The sequence below is a fragment of the Bombus huntii genome, chromosome 5, assembly GCF_024542735.1.
Source record: "Bombus huntii isolate Logan2020A chromosome 5, iyBomHunt1.1, whole genome shotgun sequence".
NCBI lineage: Eukaryota > Metazoa > Arthropoda > Insecta > Hymenoptera > Apidae > Bombus > Bombus huntii.
Genome location: NC_066242.1, coordinates 14,130,959 through 14,155,233, shown reverse-complemented (window position 1 = coordinate 14,155,233; position 24,275 = coordinate 14,130,959). Strand labels below are relative to the sequence as shown.

At 41.0% G+C, this 24,275-nt stretch overlaps 1 protein-coding gene across 1 annotated transcript; it reads left to right on the top strand.

Moving 5' to 3' along the window:
- The first annotated feature begins 5,767 nt into the window (after window positions 1-5,767).
- On the top strand, window positions 5,768-23,554 carry LOC126865845 (uncharacterized). The gene is made up of 6 exons (XM_050618739.1): window positions 5,768-5,817; window positions 5,892-6,060; window positions 14,535-14,583; window positions 14,922-15,028; window positions 16,375-16,717; window positions 17,121-23,554. Exons 1-6 carry the CDS (start codon window positions 5,768-5,770, stop codon window positions 17,360-17,362), a joined length of 960 nt encoding a protein of 319 aa, XP_050474696.1. The 3' UTR covers window positions 17,363-23,554.
- Window positions 23,555-24,275: the final 721 nt, after the last annotated feature.

Sequence of the window (24,275 nt, the reverse complement as noted above, 5' to 3'; positions counted from 1 at the left end):
GCGGCCCGTTTCCACTAAATCATCCACTTCTCACGTGGAAATAAAGTTCATCTAGCGATATTCTTTCGTGCGTGCTCTCTCCGCGTCGTCGTGACAGAGATTAAGAGACGCTTTATTTCCAAGCAACATGGAATCTCCGTTTATTCGCGATTTTACTTATCGCGCTTTTATTTTTCCTTCTGTTCTTCACGTCTGACAAATGCAATGGCGACGATAGAACTCGATTTGCTTGGAATCCGTGTAAGTCGACGATTTGCAACGCGACAGTTGAAGCTACGTGCCCTAGCGATCTAACGACGGAACGAGTAACGAAGGTAGGAATCCTTAATATCCCGTCGTATTTTGTCGGGACGTCGCACAACGCTGGCGTGACGATGCCTTTTACCCCGCACGTAATCGATTGGCCGTGCATTCGGCGAGACTACCTGCCGGGACGCATCGCGCGAGTTTATTGTTGGAAGCAGCCTCGATTCACATGAATATTTCAATAGGGTCGCTCTGACCAGATAAATGGACAGTTAGCGAGCTTTATTTTCGTTGCTCGTGCTTGGACAAGGGATGCGATAATTTAACTGGGTAGAATAAAGGATCGCGTAGAAAAATTAGCATTCCGACCTAAAATTTCCACATGCGATTCATTTTATACAATTCATATATCACAGCTACCCTTTCCTCTGTTTTCTGCATTTTCTCTCTCTCTCTCTCTCTCTCTCTCTTTCTCTCTCTCTTGCCTACTTACGCTTGATTCTAGTCCAGAAATAAGTCGCGGAGAAGTCGGTGTACCGGCGATCGATATCGAATATAGCTTGTAATAGCCAATCGCGATAAAAACGGCATCGCGGCGGCAGAATGAATAATGAATCAGAAGGAGTCCGCGCATATTTAAGAGTGGACGTAACGATACGCTCGTGACAAATACACGACCGAGTGTAAAGTGACAATGTAGCTTGTTTATGCACGCAAACGTTGATGTCGCAAACCTAGAAACTCATTGCATAGATAGGTCCGTGAACAGAGTGGCCATGGCTGTACAAGAATAGTTTAAGAATAGAGAAAAATTTATTGTAATTTAAGCTTCATACTGACGAACGAATTTTGTCGCGCCAGCGTCTTAAGGACTTTGTCACGCTATGTTAAGAACTTTGACTTTAGCTTTATCTGTCATCGTTTGAATACCAACATACAGATCCCTGTGTAACTTCTATCTTTATAGCAGAATATCTCTATTATCCTTGCAGAGATACGTATAGTTTCTTATAGTTTGCAATAACAGAGTTGTGTTTCCCCTCTATTTGGTGACGTTGCGTATCATCGCGGAAACACTATGAAGAATCGTTCGTCTGTACAGAGCTTTGACATATAATAACCGAGCAACCGTACGTAACATATAATATTACGCTGGTCGTAACATGAAAATAATAAGAAAAAGAGAAACGTGTGAATTTCGCTTGTTATTTATTTGTAGAATAATCCGACGGTAGTTTTGGTTTTATTAGGTACGGATGTTGGCCTTGCGTTCGTACGAAACCGAAGCAATTTCTCGACCTTCCCTATGAATTTCCCACGATACGGAAGACACTTGACCCAACACCTTCGTAAAACGAACCGTAAAGAAGATTTACAACGCTGTTATTTTGCGAACGTTGGCACGCTGCTGTATGACAACAATTAGATCAACCCCAGCTGTGCCCTTTATTAGAACATCAAGCGATAACACGACCAACAACAGTGACAATGGTGTCACTGAGAAACTTTCATCCTAGCAGATTTCATCTTGAAGGAAATTAATCTAAAGAGAGTTCTGATCGTCAATTTGTTGGCGTTATAAATGAACTGGTTCTATCGCCTTAGTCTAACCTCACGATTAAAACGTGATCAGACATCGGTGATCGAAAGTCGGTTTTTTTGCGCGAATCGACGCTGCTCGCTCGATCGACGTCCGGGCGAAACAAGATTAGAGAAGAGTTTAAAGCGAGCGACGACCGTTTCTTCCAGACGTGCCGACTCAATTTTCACCGATCTAATTTCGTTGCAGATACTGGCCAGGCTGGCATTGCTAACCTCGTAGCTAGAAACAATTAAAGGGTCGTTAAAACTAAACGATTCGTTAACGATTGCTCCCATTAATGACTAGAAGAATCGATAAGATTTTAAAGGTCGATAATCGTTTCTTGCCTGGGACCTGTTCGCTCCTATTGTTCAAAGAAACTATCAACTCGTTATCTCTTTTCTACATTCGTCATTTTATAGTCTATGGAGCGAAGGTAATCCTTCAATAATGCGCGCGGTGCAGGAAACGTCGACTTACCTGAAACTTACGAATTTCCAGACGTGCATTAACCGATAATTAGATTCGATCTTAATGAGTTTCGAGTCTTACGACTGATCGATGAAAACTCCGGAACCGTACGCGGATTAGCACGACCAACTTGAACTTACGGGAATCGTAAACTCGAGCTCGTAAATAATACAGGGAAACGACTGTTCCTGAAGAATATATAATTAAATATTCCCCGCCGTTGACACTAAACTTCGCGTCTTTAATTTTGTTCAACTTCCTGTCGTACTAGTGATTTATAGATCGCAAAGGTCTGAGATTATAGTTAGCCTGTCATCGGTAAAGCCTTTTGAAAGGAGGGTAACTCAGTTTTTCCTTGGAAAAATATCTACACACATTAGCATCGATCGTAAGAATGATGTCTTCTTTTGTCATACGTGTTCAGGTACAGACACGATAAACGAATCATCGAATAATCTAATATAAAATAAAAAATATAATTTTATTTAGTTTGTTATTACGTGATAGACGACAAATATCGAAATATATGGCGGAGAAAACCATCCAAGGTTAAGCGAATTACGCTCTTAAAATCGTTTAATAATACAGTAGTTGATCTCTGGGTGCACAGGTAGATCCTGTAAGGTTGCGTTTCGCAGTAATGACAATGCAGTAACATCAGGGGACGCTATTGTTTCCGACTGTGAAAACGTAACACGAAATTAAGCTGAATACAATTACGTTATAATGAATGGTCGTAATAGCCCAATTGTGTCACATTCTCAGGAATGTACAAGAGTGTGCGGATTGCGCGGTAAGCCAAGAATTGCTCGTACGCTGTTGTAATTCATGAGGCGACAACTTCTAATTACGCCATCACAATACATCATCGTGACAAATTAGTAATCCTGTGAGATCCACTTGACGATCTGGCTAGTTCTAGAATTCTGTTTCGCTAGACGGCTAATTACAGCAAGTTGCTGTCCGGCGGAATTACTAAACACGCGCGAGTCAATCGAGCTAGCAACATGGAGAGTCGAGCTTTTTGCTCGATTTTATTAGCGTCACGGGACACGTCGATCTTGTCGAAAGTAAATTTCCCCGAATGCTTTTACCCCAGGAAACATTCGTGCTGCTCTCCTCTTTGAAAATACTGGAATTTCAGAGCGCTCATTGTGTCCAGCGATATAACGCGTCCCCTTTCGGTCATCCGAAAGTTTCCTAGATCTCCCTATTCAGACGAAGAAACAAGGACAAGGGGAAAACGAATGCCGCTATAATTTCACGAAATCTTGAAAGGTTATCCGGAAGTTTCACCCAACGAGATAACTTCGTTTCCTTGGTAAAAATTCCATGGCTGACTCGCACGACCGTTTTCCACTTTTCTTCGCGTCGCGTTGTCAGAGAGTAACCGAGAGACGTTTACCATCGGTAAGATTAAGAAAGTTCGGTGCGTTTCCTTTGGCCAAGACCAAGCTTCATGGAAACTTGCCTGTTGCCTTTGGCAAGATATCACAAGCCATGCATCTTTGACGAAAGTTTCACGCAGAAATGACAGAATAATTAAGGAAAGGAAAAGATTGGTATAACGGAATAAAAGAAGTTTTTTATACTATACGAGCGAAGTTGGACCAAGTGTTCACGTGTTCGAAACCTAGCCAACAAGAAAATGTAACGAACTCGTAAATTTTTCTTTCCGATAGACCGAATAAGAAAGTAATAAACGCTGTAGTTCTAGTATGCGCTCAATTTATGATAATGTTTCATGGTCGCGTGTGCAATGCAAAGGATATAATTTGAAAAATGACGGAGACAACAACGTAAAAATTTTGTGCTATATTCGGTTAGAGTCCAGAGTAATTCTCTTCTAAATGTTGTTAATATCGATTCAATTGCAAAAGTTTAGATTGCAACCCAAAAAACCGAATAATTTTAAGCATAAACGATTCTTTCTATTATTTCATTTACGCGCAACTGTGTCCTGATAATGTATTATGCCAAATTATACTCTACATAATCAAATATACAATCTTTCGTCCGTTGATGAAATTACGAATAGAATATTGAAATGGTTATCAACCTTAATTTCCTTCGCATAATTATCTCGGCGAACATTTCTTCTATAAAGAATCATTCGAATGAAATCTTTCGAACGAGTCATATTATGAGAAGAATGTAATAATGTACGTACGATTGTCCAAAATATCGATGGTTATATTTAATTATATATTTAATTATATCGATGGATATATTTCGAATTGATTATTACGGACCGTAATCGTATTATATCGAACAGTGAATTTACATTCGATCCAACTGAGAACTCTAGGAGAGATAAAATAATGGGAACAGTTTGAGGAGATAAGGTTAACGACGATAGCGAAGGTTACAAACTTAATAAGGGATATTCATCTAGATACGAAATTAAAGACGATCTTATCAAGGATCTTGTATGGAGAGACTATAAGTATAACAAAGTAATATATGCATGAACATTAATAATTAAGTAAAGGCAATAAAAATATAAGTTTCGAAAAATTTTTAATTTACTTGATACATTGAAAGCTGTTGAGGGAAATTTCATTAGTATAACATGTAGCCTCTTCTAGAGTTATTCCGTCCGGTTATCAGGTTTTTATACTATTATTTTACGTAAGCGACTTTTAATACAATTATCAATTTATGTCACCAACACAGTTTTAAAATCTCTTTACTTTATTAAACGGTACTCAAAAGGTTTCTCTAACAGCGAAACTATTAAAACAATCTACTGATTAGTTAGATCACACTTAGAGTATGCTTCGGTACTGTGATCTCCTATATTTAACAAGAATAAATGATTACTAGAAAGTGGATAACGTAAATTTCTAAGATTCACAGCTAATAAATTGGGTCTGAGTATGTTATATTACGATCATAACTATAATCCGATTAGAACAACTTGGAACGAAAACACTGGAAAGTCGTAGGAAGATATTCGATCTATCCTGCTTCTATGGGATTATTAAGCGATCAAGCGAATTGTTCCGATCTGCTTAGTGTAATTGGAGTTTATATACCTTCAAGATATATCAGAGAAAGATTTCCGTTTGATACGTCAGTTTTTAAAACTAGCCATAAACATTCCATGGATAGAATTATGAAACTAGCTAATTCGTGTAGCATTGCGATATTTTGTTCTACTTCTATTTGATTCTCCAAATCCTTTTAAGCATAAGCCTTCAAGTTACGTTACGTAGATGTGAAAGTATTTTTAATTCCCCTTCTCTCTGTATTCTTTTAATTTCTTTTTGCGTCAGGCACATTTAATGCCTAACAATGAATGTAACAATAATAATTGTATTATTGAACTATAGACGAGAATAATAATAATAATAATAATAATAATAATAAATGGAACAACAGGAATCAAGATATGGATAGGAAGGAAGATATTCGGATTATAGACAATGAAAAAAGAAAAAAATTATAAATATTATCAGTATCATTATGGTTATAGTAAATATAGTACATACCAGTATAAGAAACAATGGAAAAAAGTATGACGAGCGTAACCATAGCGTTTGTAGCAGTTGGTGCAAAGACAACGAGTATATGCAATAACATAACACAGTCTTGACCATGACCATAACGAAGGAGTTGGTGACAACGGACCGTATTATCACTATGGCTATAGTCAAAGCGATAGTAATTACGGTAAAGGTTATCCTGGTTTCGCAAGTGGCCACCATTATCATCACCATGAGTTAAATCATGATTACGCTGACCATCATCATGGGTTGGTTGGTCGCAATTAATGGAGCAACTACAATACACGTTACAACTTGTTTCACAATACGTTACATAATCTTCATATTTACGGCTAATCAGCGATCATAACGGACCCCCACGGGGAATAGCGAGTAATTAATTAAAGGAAGTAACTTGCTGTAAACATAAAATTTGCAAAGTATACTTTTAAAATCCACGTGGTATGTGCTGTTTACAAGTGTGTCGCACAGCGTTAACGTAATAGTATACGAATGATTTCTGTGACAATTTTACGGAAACTTTCATTAAAGAGAGAGCTGTATGTTACGCAAAATAAAGAAACAAGACTAGTTTACTCGGTGTGGATATGAATTTTGTCATATTTTACCTCTTGCTTACGAATGCCGATTGGACAAAAAACATTCGTTTTGGTATAGAGGTATGCAGTATGGACTTAATAACCTCTATAAATTCAGCATCAAGATATTTTACTTCGTATGATGTTGTAGATACGTACACGAACAGAAATAACGTATGGTCAAAGTTGAGAAATATTCGTTATAATTATTTTCTTTGGAATTATCAAAAAATGTAACGTCTAATTTTATATTGTTATTACGGAGATAGTCGAGAAACAAGACTATAGAAACATCGAAGGTTGGATAATCAAAGATTGATGCCAACGCCTGCCGTGCTTCGTGCAATATCAGTCAGACTTGGGTGATTGATCGGAACATCCGTACCATAGACAGATCGTCTAAAAATCCCCAAGGTTGTGACGTTACGCGAAGAAAAAGTGAACGAAGAGAAGGCGTTTTTTCTATGTTCGTCCTGACAACCCTTATTTTGTCCTGTATAGCGGAACGAAATTTGTAGTTGATCGAAACAAATCGATAAGTCCGCCTATTACTTTCTCATTTGTGCGATAAGAACAGTCAACGAATAACGAAGCCGAAATGCAGCTGCATCGGTGCATTAACCAACGCGTTGATTAATTAAAACGTCGGCTTCGAATAATCGATTTCGCGGAGAAGAGTAGCAAACATATTCCGCGATAATTAAAATCCAACCGATATCGTTGTTAATGCTCTTCTTTTTTGTTACGGTCCAGAGCAGAGACCGTTTCGCATTATTCCATGCTATATTTATTCAACGATAAACTGAGTACAATATTTGAGCGGATTTCACACGAATTCGCGATAAGTTTAATTATATACAAAAATTCTTTCTTTCAGGATGGGTTTTGACTACCCGAGTACCATAATAGATTAATGATCTTCTATCGATATTCCAGCATCTTTCGATCTCTATTATATCGTATCGAGTTGGCTGAACCTATCTGAAGTTTAATTAGACTTTGAATTTCTGCTCATATCGGTTCATGGCCGGGTTCTACGCGATCCAGCTGCGATGTGATCGCAAATTGATTACTTTTTGCCCACCTGATTGTCGTTACCGGCCAACGATAATCGCTAATTAAGGGTTTAACGCAATGATATATGAATCGATAACTCCTTTGTACTCGCGTTCAAATATTCTCGATTACGATGTTTACGAAGGCAGATAAATATACTTTGCATATAGAGACACAAATTAGTGGAAAATACGTTCGAGGGGCTAAACATTTATGGGAAAAGTCACTTTATTAAAAGGACATTGTTAAGAGAAAAAATAATTTTAGTGGTAGATGTAATTGAATGGTGGAAAAGCAAACAGGAAAGCTCTTAAGATTTAATCAGAATGGCTCGATCTCTACGAGGACTGACCTTTCGCTTAGCTTTCCGTCTGCTTGGGCTTTCGAAAAGTGCGCAGCCCCTTCAGGCAGCTGCTGATTGCTTCTGGTCATTACGTTGCGTTCGCTGGATCGTCACCAATCAGAAGTTTAATTAAACGGGAAACTCTGCAGGAACCCTTTGGGCGATACATCACGCGGTTTCGGCGCATAAGAGGGCTGATAACACGAGGAACTAATATTACAACTTGCCTATAATTCGTGCTTCTATATATTCGCTTGGTCATAATTTCCACGGTTTGCGTGTAGGTACGTCATGATTCATTTATAACCAGTGCTTTACCGTTTAATCCACACTGCCAGACATATATGCACGACAGAGATGAAAATAGTTGCTCGAAGGTACCCTTTGATCGATATTGCCCCGCAATATTAATCTGTGAGTATACAAAGAGCATTGTTATTTGGAAGATCCTTAAGAGAATTGCTTTGGGGTTATACCCTCAAACTGTTGTCGATATCGTGCTCGGATTTAAACGAGATCGTCGACGCTAATAACACCGTGAAAATTAATCCTAGTTATAGTCTTCGGCATCGTAATCGTGGCAACGATTTACGAAATACTTGGTAAACGTTACACCTCAACAGGCGATGCGGTTAAATACTCCACTTAATTATTATGTGTGTAGATAGATACCTGTGTAAGAAGGAAAACTATTCGTAAGATAAAACGTTTACGTTTCACAAACACGTTATTCGTTAGAAAGAGAAACGGCCGAGTGAATTTCTCACTTTTAATTTTCTGTATTGTTAAAAAATTCGATGGTGGATTAGTTCGAGTATATAATTAAATCAAACATTTATTGATACTGTTTTGGTAACCCTAGAGGGATTTCGATAGAAACTCGCTGTGTACACGAAATACACATTCACGGGTGACACGTTCGAAGTGCTTTCACGTTGCGTCCTATAGAATTACAAAGGCTTTGATCCCTGACTCCAACATAGTGCTTACTGCTGCTAGTAGGATTACCGCAACCGCTGTGGACGAGCCACTAATAACGCGAGTCGCTCGAATGCATTAAAACTCTGAGATATGTCGCACTTTGGTCGCACTTTGTCGATATATTTCACCGTCCGACATTGACAAACCCGTGACAGTTTAAACGACTGTTACTCGCCAAATTAATACGACGTAGACGTGAAACGAAAGAAACCGCCGCGTTTCACGTTTAATCAACGCCCAAGGAGCGACTCTGGTAAGAAAATCTATCGATATCTCGAGAATAGAAGCCGGATTGCAATCTACTATCGACAAAGCATCCTTCTAATTGCAAATCAGCGATATCTAACGACTTCCTCGCGGGCGTTTCCATTTAATTAAACGTGAAATCGAGAATCTTTCGCTCACCATTGATAGACATTGGTTTTGCTATGGAATAAGCAAAAAATTATAATTTTCTGCTAGCGAAAACAAATCCAATTAAGACGGTAGTTTAATCAGAGAAGAAATAGACGGTTTATCGTGTTAGAAAAAAAAATGCAATCTCGTCATTGCGTCATTCTGTCAAAATCTGTACGAGATAAGAGATCGAAGAGCAAGCGCTATTCGCGTCGTTAACGACTCGTCCTGAAAACTTGTTACTCTCGATGAACGCATAATGGCCAATCCACGTCACATGTGTTGTCCAGCTGGTAGCATGGTTCGAGGATTAGTTAGGCGCCAGCAAATTGACATACGTGTGTTCGGTAACGTGTGCACCTCACCACGAATCGTGTGAACGACATTGTCCGCTGACGAGGAACTCGATTGTGCTCGATCAACAGGTTTAAGATCGCAGCTAGGAGTAAGAGAAAGTGTCGCGCTTGGCTGCGCAACCGTGATAAGTGCAAGTAAATTGGTATCTTGAACTTTGATTTACGCGTCGACGCGACATCTACCTATACACGTTCTCCCTTGACAACTTGTTAACGCGTTAATCTCTGATCGTGACATGTCACATTTGCACCGAGTCGCCGTGCCTCCACCGATGCTTCTGAATCGCGCGTTATCACTCGTGCTATCAGAAATCAACGGAAACCAACGGTGGACGTTCCACGAACTGTCATATATTTCTCTTCCGTGAATTTTAGCGGTTATTTAAATAAAACCGATTTCACTGTATTTAACTAACAAAACGATAGATCGCGTAATCTTGTAATCCACTTGCATAAACTTCGATCTATCAATGAAAATGTTTGCAAATGATTTTTATAAGCATTGGGAATTTATTAACTGGATCGCGACTCTTTCATATAAATAAAATTTCTTTTACTCGTGCTATAGATAAGAACAATGCTTAATTTATCTTTTTATACGATGTAGCGGTAATTAGGTAGCAGAAAATGAAGATTGATTAACTGTACGCTTAGTAACGTTGTTAGAACCTGGACGTTTTTATATCGTATACCCTCGCAAGCATCGGTTGTGTTTTTGTATCGAGTTTTTGGTTGTTTGTTGGCTGCGTTGGCTGCAAGTGATATATTTCGAAAGACAATCGTCGGAAATGCATCGAAAATACATCGAAAATACATCGGAAATGCATAGTACCAGTTCGGTATTCTCAACGCGTAATTGCCTTCGACCGTATCTACGGAAAAGGGAATAAGGAGGAATCGTTGGCAGACACCGACCACTTCCGTATTTTAATAATAGAAAGACGGTAGCGTGGATGCAAATGAAACGGTATCCTGGCACATTGGCCCTTAATAGCCCGCATTTTTAACGTTTCATTGCCTTGCTGTGCTTGGCGAGTCACGCTCTGGAAACGCCTGACACAACCGCAATAACGCGAAAAGAATGGTTGGAATTGCGTTTCCTTATCATTACCCGTTTTAACCTTCCTTGGCTAACTGTTTCCCAGAAAAAATGAGTCGGTAAAATTCCGTTTGTCGTACGACTTCGCGGATAGCCGGTCGCGAGAACCAAGCGCTCCGGCTAAATGAGAAATTTTACTAAGAATTTTAATTGAGTCAGCCGACAGCCTGGCCCTTTAACGTTGTTCCGCCTCTGTTCCGTTTTACTTTTCTGACTTCTAACAGCTATGAAATCTTATACAATCGTCGCTCCTAAATTGGATTTTATCAATTATACATACGTAACGCTTCAACGGAATCGATCGAAGAATTAAAAAATACGCACCATGCGCGTAGAAATAAATAATACAGCAAGTCCGATAAAGAATAAAATTGATAATAATAAAGTCGATGATATGTGTTTTATTGTTTCGGATTTCATATATCGTGAGAAAGAATTCAAGCATGGATGCAATATGAAGTCGGTGAAGAAGCTCGAGGCAATAGAACGGTACGCTGTCACCGGACCCCGCCGCAACGAGGGAATCTGTTCCTCTCGAACTTGGTGCATTCATTTAATCGTGAAACAGCCGACGGTACCAGTTGTCTCGCGCATTGGCTTGACCTAGATCGGATGTCTGCCGCAATTTGCACTCAATGCGCTTTACCGAAGCTTTCCGGAGTATGAAAGCAGAAGAAGTGGCTTCGAAGGAATCCGCCTAGTCATCGTTTCTCTTTCACGTCCTAGGCGCCCTGTCAATTACGCTGTTCATTCGTCCACGAAGGGTTAGAGTCTTAGGATTCCTCTCGATTTCAGAACTCTATCCATTCATCGAACCATTCGAACGAAAATATTTTAGCCAATACTTTCTCTTTGACATTTATTCCGACGTGCAATTTATATCGTACGGATACCCAAACTATTACAATTTTACTAGTCGAACTCGTGTGTACATAATCTCGCGAATTATTTAAATCGTAGCACCAACATCGTCGTTGTTCTAACTTGCTTTTAACCTCGTGGATTTTAACCCACCATATATATTCCGTAGGAACTTTTAATAAAGAAGGAACATATATTCGTACAAAATTTAAGGATCTGTTCTCGGAGCGATCCACCCAAGATGCTCCGTGCGTTACTAAAATTTTCACGAAATTTCGTGGAAAATCCTCGCGGGGAATGAAACTCGGTTCTTCTGATTAAAAGATTAATCTACAGTCTGCGACACGGTCGAAAGAATTTGAAATAAATAAATGGTGTATTTATTGCATTGGAAGAACGATTACAATAAAATTTTCTCCTTTCGACAAAAGAACGAGGAAATATTGAAACACCGTTTTTCCATTTAACCACATTTATTTGATCGTATTCTAAATTTTATCACGGTTATGATCCTTTTACCTTCATTCGCATACCATATTATCCTCTAGAATGGATCAGATAAAAAGACCCTGCTTTTAAGATATACGTATAGCGGCAACGTGGCTGATATACATTAGTCCGTTTTTCCGCGTTTCCACAAGAAATAAAAGCATTTATTATCCTTCCACTCTGAAAACCATCGAAATGGTTGGATACAAACGTTTTCGTTTATCCGTACCCTTCGTACGCCAAACCTATTCGTTTCGCTTGGCCAAACTTCATCCTCTTCTTTTTTTCCCCGAGAAACAGGGTAAGAAAAAAATATGCGTCAATGATACGAAGCTACCCATCTTTGCTGCAACGATGCATTGTTCATCGCCATCGTACGTTCACCCAGCAATTTCGCGTCAAAGATTTTGTTCCCGAGACGAGACGGCCCGAGCAAGAGAATCCCCGTATCTATGTCAAAGAGGGATTTTTCTTTGAAGCAGGAAGTTTGGTCTTGTTTTCTTGTCTTTGTTTTTCGGATGAAGCACGCAGAAGCATTTCAATTAGCGTCGATAGTGGCACTTGTATCGGACTGCGGGAATATAATTGTTACGGGCGAAGGATTAATTTCAAGTTAAGATACGTGTTGTAATTGATCTTCGGCAGATGAAACGATCCTATATCGAATCGCAAGGAATAACAACGCATAGAGCAAATACGAATAATACACGGTGTTTATGTAGAACAAATGATCGTTTGACGCAAAGACGCCGACACCGACCACCTATATATACCGCTATAATTGAATATATTTATATTTGCCATGGGGACATTATTGCGCTTGAACGTGTTTTATCCGATGCTTATAATGTTTTTAAATCCGCGCTGACCGAACTGCTTACAAAGCGAATTAATTAGCAGTCGACAATAACGAACAACAAGCACGTTATCGCTTTGTACGTTATCGTTATACCGTCGGTTCTTATTTGAAGCGTACTCGTTTGTAAAATATTACCATTTATGTTGCCGACGTTAGATGAGAAAAATACTTTTTGCTCGTAAAACCGATGGTTTATGCGTAAAAGTATTCAGTAATTTTTACCGGCAACGAGAAAAGCGTGGAGAGAAAAGATTTCTTTGGAATGCTAGCCAACTTCCGGTTGGCTTCGTTTTGTGAAAGCAGAATCTTTTATAAACTTCACCTGAACGGTCATACAGTCTGTACGTCAACTATCTGGCATCGATCGGTATACTTTGTTGTGTGGAATAACTTGAAATCAACTTGGGTAGTTCTGATAAACGCAACATCATCTTGCGAGGTAACAAAGACGAAATTCTTACTCTGATCTTCCGTTCAGTGACTCAACCTTTGAAGAACGTCCATGAGAACCGAAACACGCTCGAACATAGCATAGCATGTTGCTTTTCCGATTTCCAACGAAATCGCAATTCCACTGACGGCTCTCTGTAGCTTGTCTCGTCGAGGCTACACACACGATTCGTCAAAGAGACGACCAAACGTAAATCGCAATGAGACATCGACAAACTGTGGTTACTGGCAAACGACAGTGGTACTCGACTCGTGTCCCGATACCTTTCGAATAAAGCAGTAGCGTCACGAACATTAATCGACGCGCATAAACATAATAGAGGATTTTCAATTTGTAAATTGAAAACGGCAGAACTAGGACGGGAAGGAAGAAATTCAATCGTTCAAGTGTAAAAGACCAAACGCTGGCAGCACGGAACACGGAGGTCTTGGAGTAGAACTTGTTATTTTTCTGATCAACCGTTCCCTTTTCGATGACGTTGACATTTTCTTATTTTCTCATTGCTTCAAAGTAGCTTCTGTAAACATCCATGGACGAATACGTGTATATCCTTTACACTCGCGTCTCGCTTCTTTTACGTTTGTCCATGTTTTCCGGTCTACCTGTTAGATGCAGCGAATCTAGAAAATCAAGGCTTTTGATGTTTGACTTCAAACACGTCGCACGAAGAAGCTCCGCCGAATTATACTTCCGTTTGATACGTTGCCACTCGTTGCGCTTGACTACGAATAATCGAAGTCGATAATCAAACTGACGCTGATTAGCACCGGTGATCTCGTTTCGAAGTATGGGTCGGGTAAATCGTCGAAGCGTTTGTTAAATAATTCGAAAGCAGCGGATTCGCAAGATTAGCGCAATGGCAGTTTGAGAGACGCAAGCTCGTTGTTCGAGCCCGCGAAGGTATTTGGAGCTGGAACAAACAGTCCAATAAAGGAATTAAACTGCGCTATTAAACGAACGAGACAACCAGCTTCTCAAGTAGGGAGGAAAAACTGTCGGAGATCGAGGCATTTAAAGTAGATCCGACGCGATTCAATCCAAGCACCGAATCTCCCAGGGGGTTAAGAATCCAAATAAATCCTGGCTCGAACGGAATAAGCGGATTATTCGACCCTAGTGTCGTCCAGCGACGCGACGCCAGGCTTCGTGCTGACGAAAAGGAAGCCGTTCAGTGGCGTCTTCGAAAATGTAAGGAAGCCACCGTAACCAGGATTGATCGATAATATTAAACGCGAATCTATTCATAACTGGTTACAGATTACTGAAGTCGAAGCGTTATTAGAACGAAATTGCTACTCACAGGAAGGTAAGATCGGTTGTGCCAATTAGAGCAAGATTAATCGGTTGTATGATCGGACGATCCTTACGATCGTCCGATGAAGTTTCTAATACCGATTCAATAGAAAAGAGAAACGTCGTTCCTATCTTGGAGTATAGAAGCAGCGAAGTCGTCAGAAGCTGGTGACAAACAGTTCCGTTACAGCGGTTTCGTACGTGAAAGGTCGCGAAGCGGAGACGAAGAGAGGGCCAGACTGACCATGTTCGAGCGAAATTCACCAACGTGTACGCACGTATCGCACACGCACGCAATGTCCAACGTAACTGGCAGATTCACATCTGTTTACGAGCGTCGTGTATAAACAGAATGTGCATTGCCATGGTATAAAAGGCTAGAAAATACGTTGGAAAGTTGCAGTTCTCACTTGACCGCTTTATATACCATGAGATACGAGGGAGACACGAGGATCAAGGTACGGTATCGACGAAGAAATCGAATCGTGAATCGGAGAAAAGCGGGACACGAGAAATCAAGCAGGAGCAAACGATCAGAAACAAGAAAAATACCGGAGCGAGAGGGAGAGCGAGAGAGAGAGAGAGAGAGAGAGTTCTAGTCGGAATTTATTTTCGAAAGTACGTGCAAAGGAAAATTTGAGAAAACAGAGCGCGAGGGAAGACGACCTTCTTAGAAATCGTTTCGATTCGTCTCATTACTTTATAAAAATATACTTAGATCATATATACATAGATGAGCATATTTCTCGATAAGAAAAAGCATCGTGCGAGACAAGCGAAGATATTACAGAACACGGTATCATGATTTCGAGAGTCGTATAATCGTGTCGCATAATCCTGTCGCATATGGGATACCGGACTGGACTGCTTATTATTCCGGGTTTGTGTCGAGTAATTAAAACCAACTGGCATTCTTTATACCGTGATGCTGCTCGCTCGTGTTTGACAAGCTTCAACACTTGTTACAACATTACGAATGAGATGTAATTGAAAGCCGCGAGTAACCATGCTAAAAATTATATTAAATCGCGTCGATTTGCGTCATTTTTACCCCCGTTTGTTCGATAATCTTATCGATATTTTGCGGCGAAGGGTATTCGGTAATTTTATTTGTCATGATAAACGAGCAAACGAAGCGAAACGCGTACAAACGAAACAAAGAGAATCGAATTTCAATCCACGATGAAACGCGAAACTTTTATTGGCTTGTGTATAATCGACGAGTCGAGACTGTTTTCGACGCGATAGTCAACGTTTGTGCGCTGACAATCGACGTAGTAATTGAAAATGGGACGTCTCAGATCGACGTTTTCGTTTCTCCTCTCTTTTTCGCTCTCTTTGTGCATCTGTCTCTGAGATTCAATTGATCGTTATAAGTGCAGCATGTATTCGATTGCTTTCATCACGGTGCAACCCGCTTTGACACGATTCTATACACAATTCACAATTAAGGAATCGAATCGTACCTCGTTCCTGGCAATATCGAATACCTCGCAATCGTACGATTTAAATTCGTTGTCCGTGATTTGCTATAGCGACTCGTTTTTCATTTGCAACGCGATCGATATCTTCAAATTAGTTCAATCTGCGACACGTGAATAGTCATACGAAAATTGTAAAAAAATAAGAGATCGATGGCAGAATCACGTACCAAATCCCGTGGTCGCTGAAAAATCAACCCGTTAAACGTCACCTTTTCCCACGTCGATCACGCGTAAATCTTCCAGCGACTGATGTACCAGATCCGATCGAAGAAAAACGTCAGGTTACAAGGTACTTTCGAAGGTGACTTTTTGTGCCACAGGTCAGTATCGCCTTGACCATCACGTTGGCGCTCGGCCATCGATCACGAGCCGGCGTGATATCCCTGGAAGCGGAGGCTTTACACGGACAACAGGATCCAGTGCAGCACAGTTCACTGGCCAACTCGTACCTGCAGTTTCACGGGCCCGTCGAGGGGCCAGTGTTTGAGGTGAAAGTACCGTACGCGGAGAATCACGAGGACAGCTCGAACAATTTGCACGGACACGAGCAACAGGAACACGGTTACGAGTTTGACTATGTCGCGCATCCGAAGTACGAGTTCTCGTACGGCGTCGAGGATCATCAGACTGGCGATTTCCATGCTCAGAAAGAAACGCGAGATGGTGAGAGAGAGAGAGAGAGAGAGAGAGAGAAGCAACCGTTCGAGATTCAATATTCCCTTTTTTTCTCCTTCGTGAGCGAGTTTGTTCATGCGAATTTTGACACGAAAACTCAAACACGATTAATAGAAGCGGAGGTAATTTGATCGCGAGAGTAATTTTCTCGTACACGCGTCGTGAATATGTGGGAAGGATACGAATACCGGATAAATAAGTAAGGAGGACAGGCTCCGCGCGGTTTGGCTCGCGACCTCTACTGTATCCGCGCGGTCGAGTTATTCCTCGACGTTGTTATGCTAATAGAGTTATTTCAGGCGAAATTTCTCTGGCATTCAATTACGTTTCGTTACAAGTTCAACAATTGGTTTCGCGGCTTCCGTTCATCCGCGGCCGTTCCTTTCCGCAGGAAGCAGCGTGTCCGGCCAGTACAGCGTGAAGGAACCAGGTGGTAGCATTCGAGTGGTCAGCTACCGCGCCGACAAGGATGGATTTCATGCCGTGGTGCACACTTCCGGCAAGAACGACCACTCGGCTGATATCTACGTCGGTCAAGGCCAGCTTCCAGTTCACGATCACCAAACTGCGGCGCAACAGGAACAAGACATCCAAGATTACGTCGCCTCGTACACCACCAACGAAGGATATTGATCGTTTCGTGATCGATCGATCGTTTATCGTTTTGTACCTGTTCGTTACGCTTCGTTGTTTCATGTTTTCACTGTACCAAAGGCTTTCATCGTTGCTTATCATCCTGAAGATTGCCGTGGAGAACGTTTATGTTGTAAATATAGAACATTCCTTTTAATAAAACACCATCGTATCAGAGTGGAACGTTCTGAAACCAATTCTCTTCGCGTTTAATCCGCGCGCCACGGTATGCTCCATCAGGCATCATTTATCCTGACATAAAATACAAGATGTCAAATGGATAAAGCGTTACGTAATTATTTGCGATCGAAAGGAAGGATAGTCGTCACGAAAGGAGGTCGATCGTCGATGAAGCGCAACTCGGCTACACCCGTGCACAGTCATACGCGGCACGTCGTTAAGGCGCGTCTCGTCTGATCAATTTGATACCAACGGAACGTCGTTATCGCGAGTGGATAAAGACAAAAGGAGAAAAGGAGCGAAATAGGGCGAGGGTGGTAGAACGGCCTGAGCGAATAACAGCAGAGAAGATAAAAGGAAGGCTCGTCCGCGCGCTAACAATGCCTCGAATGCATGCCGATAGAGGCAGAGGAGAGTGGAAACAAAAAGAACAGCGAACAGGCCGGCGAGTTGATAAGAGCTGGTAAGAGGCCGGTGCCGCGCTATGTCACCTTCTCTTGCGACTATGTTACATCGTTAAATCGCTAACGATCGAATTAACTCCGAACTTTTGCGACCAGTGAAATATTTGGCACAGACGTCGAGTCAAGTCGAAGACGCGAAAGAATGAAATCTTCGCGCGTAATCGCCCGGATGACGTTAGAGTTGCGTTAACAACCGCACAAACAGTCATATGGATTGCGGGATAAGTTGAATGATTCGGTAACGTGGTTGTTTCTTGCGGAACTAGGCAGCTACTAATTACCCACGGTATCGTCGTAGCGCGATCATCCGATGGGTCGCTGCCGGTGATCGAACATCGTCACACGATTTCGCTACGATGGCGCGCAAAATACCAACTTCCTTTAACGTTGCATCGTGTTAACAAATTGCGGGAGTAGGGAGGGAGAAGGAGAGACGCTTGCGTGTCGCTCCTTCGCAGCACCGATGCGGTTAATGAAGTGTCAATGTACTACGGAGCTCTCTCTTGCTCAACGGCAAACGTTATCTCCGGACCGAAAACTACGACGTCGTTCGCTCGCTCTGTTAGAGTCTGATTATCGCCTTAGATTTGAACAAACTTTGATCGAACATCAGGACAATACATCGTAATTTTAACAAGACCCAGATCCCAATGATTAGTTGGAAATAGTGGTTCCTGATCGACGGCAGCTTGGATCTGCTTTGATGAAATCGCTCGATCTAGGAGTTTGGACAAATTTTGATTCATACCGCGTTGTCTACATCCGATTGGTAATGCTACATTGTAAATTACTATTTTTAGCCGACAAATCAATTTGACGCGATAAAGCAAGAAAGAAAAGGGTTGGAACTAGAGTAAATTTGCTAACTTTCCGCTATGAAGCTAGTGTAAATTTGCTAACTTTCCGCCAAAATCAACGAAACGGATCGACGCAAATCTCTATAATTTTTGAAAAGTGAATATATGTACTTACATAGTATTCCCATACCGTGTATGTAGATAGTTCCTAATTTCCTCTCCGACGGTATCCGGTTATCGACGATAATCGTTATCGTGGAATACATCTGCCGACTAAGTTCTGGTAGATTCCAATTGAAACATCGGGTAACATTCGTACGATTCGACACACATATATATATATATCTCGACAATTTTTCAAACCGATACACGTGGAGTCGTTCTGTTGCAGGGTTCATTATTCCGTGTCATTGTTCCGAATAAAATTCGTGGCCGGTCGAATCGATAATCGTGCACACCAGTCGCGTGAAGCGCTTTCATGTTTGCAGAACCTCGATTAACGTAAGGCTCGTTTTTTTTTCACGTGGTTCGCTAGCAAACTAACGAAAACAATGTGCGATCTGTTGAGTATCTTGAATTTACATTCGCGAACGAGATTACGCAGGGCGACAATGGCGAATTCGCGGTGATTTTCGGCGATAACGGTGCCAATATTCCAACGTAAATATTCGCCATGGCAAAACATGGTCGTCTCATGTTTCCGTAATAAATTTGACGACGCGCCACAGTGTGTTTAATCGCAGAGGAGGAATGTGGGTCAGCAGGAAGGCGATGCGACTGCCTGAAAAATCGTATAAATATATTATTCATAACCTTTTCATTGGCTCGGTTTATATGCTCACCGATCGAACCATGAAGTTAATCGAGAAACATTGTGAGCGCTGTGCGACATACATTGCGTATGTTCTAGATTGTCGGCTACCAGAAAATAATTAATAAGAAAATCGAGTATTATTACGACTACTGACGACCGATGATTCTGGTATATTCATCGTGTAGAATCCAACGAATACACGACTCTGCAATTTATTACTACATTTGTATACATTTAGTAAATATGTTAGCTTGCCAAATGGTCGGTTACTGTTCCATTTGTTTAACATTCGGGGATTGAAATAAATAATGTTTTACATTGTGAGGGTAGGTATACATTCGATTCTCTCTTGCAGACAATTTAACGTTTATTTTAGAGAAAACTTACAAACCTATTTTTACACGATATAGTTTGAATTAACACGACTCAAACGTCATTCCTAAGAAAAATTCTATTTGAATTGAATTCCTTGTACTCGAAGCTTTCTTTTACACTCCAATTTTGAATTATACTTTTCTGAGATCTAGTTATCGGCTGTCATTTCTCTTTCATTTTATTCTCTATTTTCGAGTCAATTATATATAATCTGATCTTCATAATTTTCTAAATAATAAATAAAAGATTAAATAAATACTAAACTAAGATCTGGATATAATACGTTTCATAATTCGAAAGTGGCTCGATAATTGTACCGGGTTTTCACCTTTAAATCCAATCTTCTGTTTCTTTCACGTGCAGTGTATTTTCCTTACACGATATTTTCGAGTATTTCGCGTGAAAACAGGACCAAATGCACGAATAGTTTTTCCACTACGCGAACGAATATTCTCATTTTCGATTGATCGATGCTGTAGAATTACCAGCGAGAAAGAAAATTGAAATAAGGTGACGCGAGTCGATGGCTCGTAACCGAAGCCGAGGTTAGAGGGCAAGCGGAACGCCGCGATGTGGACACCGGTCTCCCATTTCGACGCTGCAATTATAATGAATCAGCCAGCAAATGGACAGCGCGGTAGAAACGCGAGCGGATAATCAATAGGTTTGCCATTGGAAGCATAGAATAGCGGGACGGTCGTACGGCTGAGTGGTGTATTTCAATCGACCGGAAACGTTAGGAAGCCGTGGTCTGTGGCAATTTTGCGTTTCGTCCACCGTGCCCGCCGGTGACGCTGTTAATTTGTTAACTGTTAATTTGTTCGGGCCGCGGCCAATCACATTTCGTCGAAGTGGTTGCAAAAACTTTGGCTCGCTGTAACGGTCGGTCTTTGTCATTCGATACGATAACGGCAATTATTTTTGGCCGGCTTGTTTCTGGCTCGTTTGCTTGGCCAGTGACGAATGAATTTACTGTTGGCGACGCGATTGCCTTCTGCACTACTATGCCGCAGAAGTAACACGTTAATTCCACTGCTATCGCGTGCGACTAGTTACGTTTAGTTCCGGAGTTTGTTCGAAAGTAAGTACCGTTTGCATTGCTGATATTACATCGGAATGCACGGAACTGGATTGTGTACCTACCACGAACCAGGGTTCGGTAACAACGAGCTTTGCAAAAACACGCTGTCGAAACGGAATAGGATGAATTTTACTCACAATTTCACGGTATTACTCGCTTTGAACCAGCATCTCCGTTTCCGGATGCAAGTTACATACATTTTTGAAGCGAAGTCTCAAAGGCAAGCAGCTTGTTGTTTTTTGTTCACTAGAAAATATTGAAGCGTACGAAGTAGCTGCGGGTTGTAATTAAAGGAAAAGAACCGCAAAACAGCAAAAACAACGACGCGAATACGAGTAAGAAGACGACAGCGTGATGTCGCTTCTCTCTGTCAAAATGAGAATAATGATGAATGTAGCCCGGAGTCACATCGAAAAGAACATAGCTCCGGCGACTAATCGCAACTTTCTCTCACGACAGAAAAGACACCAAAGAGGATGGATTTCAAATGTCAGACGCTGAAAGCATCCCTCCTTCACTGGATCCAACCCAGAGGGCAACAACGTCGTCAATCTTTCGAGCTCTGCCTACTAAGCTCCTTATAATGGAAGACGAATGTTATTTTTAGACCTGACGATCAAATACATTGATATGACTATGGTATTTGACAAATGTTGAATGCAGGCACCGATCTTGATTGTAAGTTAAAAAAATAAGTAAAAGCAAAGAAGTAAGTGTTGTACCTACGCTTCGTAGCATGTGCTATAATTTCCAGTCAAATACGTAATTCCTCAGGCACACGTAACCCAATAGTGTGCAGTAGGATCAACTTTGGAGCACCCATGGAATTTATTTATGAAAAATGCATATGCGCCGACAACGAGAGTACCGCAACCGAGTGTCGATGCAATAATATATTGTATACCGTATACCTTCCACAGGGGAACGAACACTGTGGAAGGTAAACGATGAGAGAGCAACCAGAAAGAACTGGTGAGCAAAAAAGATAGAGAAGGAAAAAGGGATCACGGTATGACCTATATTTGGCCTACGGGTCGCAGGGTAGAGCTATTGATTCAGTTCGCTCTTAAACACAGCCTCCGTTTCATTTCGTTCCAACTCTTTTGCTATTTCGCGATTACCGTTCTCTTTGCCACTCTTCCTCTATCTCTCTCTCTCTCTCTCTCTTTCTCTTTCTCACTCTTTCTTCATTCTCCTCAAGTTTATTTATTGAACGGCTTGTTGCGGTAATGTTGTACGTCGTGTATTTTCTTCGACATCGACGATGTCAGAACGTATACAGTTGTTGGTTTGGGCAGTCTAGTAAAAAGTGAAGCGACACGGAAGACAAAACCAACGAAAAATTCCTCAGTCTTAAACGAGGCGCCGTTTAAACACCTTGCGATCGTCATGTTCTTAACTGGCTGAAACTTTACGAATCTAGTCGGCAACTTGGCAAACAGCACAAGTACTGTTTATAGTCATTAAAAGGCAGTGGTGATAAAAAGGTTAAGTCTTTAGAGCTATATATTATTCCGTAAAATAACGGGCTTTCGCTTTTTACGTTTTTCTCGTTTTACGCGACTAACATACATAGGAATTGTAACGAATCAGTTAAGACTTTTATACCGAACGAATGTCAGAATGGCAAACACTTCGCCGCACTTTTCGCATTTCAAATTATATCGTTGAAACGACTCTACTGCATTTCATTTAGTTAAACTTAGAAACTCCTCGGTGCGGCATTATTCTCGCTTCGTGTTAACGTTAATGAATATTTTGAACGCAGCTTAAATTACTTGGTGACTTGGAAATTAAATTCACGAATAACACAATATATAGTTTTCCTCCTTTGCTTGCGACATAGAAAACGATGTCCGGCCTCGAAGTTAAGGAGCAATTGCCAAATAAATCCAAGAAAATCACTTAACATCCCCCTGTATCCTTGGTGGATTATTGAAGGATTTGGCAGCGAGCATAGTTGAACGTGGCGCGTGACGACGCATATTCATCGACATTTCTATCGCTTTCTGTCCTTTGCTTCTCACCGCTTTCTTTCATCTAATCTTCTTGCGTCGTCTTATGGCCAGTTTTTACGTTTCTCTATCGAGAGCCGCCCCAGAGTTTGTTTTTGGACACGCGTCGAGTTGCGAACACTTGTTGTTGAGAGGGCACCCTTGCGAAACTTTTTCTTCGGATATTTTACGGTCGAACACTTTCTCTTCACGTAAAGCAAACTAAAAGTAGGGTTCAATGCCTGGAGGGCGGAACGACGACTGACTGGAAATTTCTTCATACCCAGGAATAATTTTTCTCTTTAGAAACATCCCTAGACAGAAATTCTTAATTTCTTTTAGCAACTAACACCACAAGGTATATGGTGATATTAGATTTCATCGAAATTTATATTTAGATATTAGATATTGTTGTTTTTAATTCGATATAAATTGACAATTAGTGATATCGAATTTCAGAGCCTGGTCCGTGTATATTCGAGGCAATTCTATTCGACTCAAGTTTGTTTATCCAGCAATGCCGAAAACAAGCTAATATCCCACGTTCTCGACTAATGAAATAAAAAATAACAAGTGTGTTTGCGCTTCGTTATAACAACATAACGTGAAAAATGCTATAATGCTCGAGCGGGACCGCGGTAGTGTATCGTCGTTACAAAGGATAACCGGTGAAGAGGATACGCGATGCATATCAGTACGAGTATACGGTACACAGAGCGACGAAGCAACGCACGAATGCGTCGAGAAAATTGGGAATCGTTATTGTTGCGAATAACGCAACATCTCACGTTCGCGGAATCGGACTGAAAATAATAGTCGTAGAAAGAAAAACCGAAATCGGCGACGCGGCGTGCAGTATTCGTCTTTTCGACTTGGAAATCGGCCAACTTCTGTCTGGTCTAGATAGGTGAGCTAGCGAAGTATTCTCCTTTTTCCAGGAGCAATTGAATTTTTATATCTGCCGAGTGAGAAGTGAGCCGGTAAAAAATGTCGAATGACTCTGATAGCAGAGTAGAAGGTATAAGACGGAACGGAGACGCGTCATGCGTCTTGCACGCTTGACGTTTACGACAAAGATTTCCCTTCTTTTCTCTGCTTTCCTCCCGGCTTACTCGTATCCGCTGGTAACTACATCGGCCTGCGTAAAAAAGAAACAAAGATGGAAATATATTATAATAAAATCGGGAAGCGTAAAGTAGAAAGAGTCA

What these genes read in the sequence shown, in the direction of transcription:
- LOC126865845 (XM_050618739.1), top strand. Translation starts at nt 5,768, where the DNA reads ATGGTTATAGTAAATATAGTACATACCAGTATAAGAAACAATGGAAAA. An exon ending in ATAAGAAACAATGGAAAAAA is followed by an intron (nt 5,818 to 5,891) that starts GTATGACGAGCG and finishes AACATAACACAG; the next exon opens with TCTTGACCATGACCATAACG. An exon ending in TCAGAAAGAAACGCGAGATG is followed by an intron (nt 16,718 to 17,120) that starts GTGAGAGAGAGA and finishes TCCTTTCCGCAG; the next exon opens with GAAGCAGCGTGTCCGGCCAG.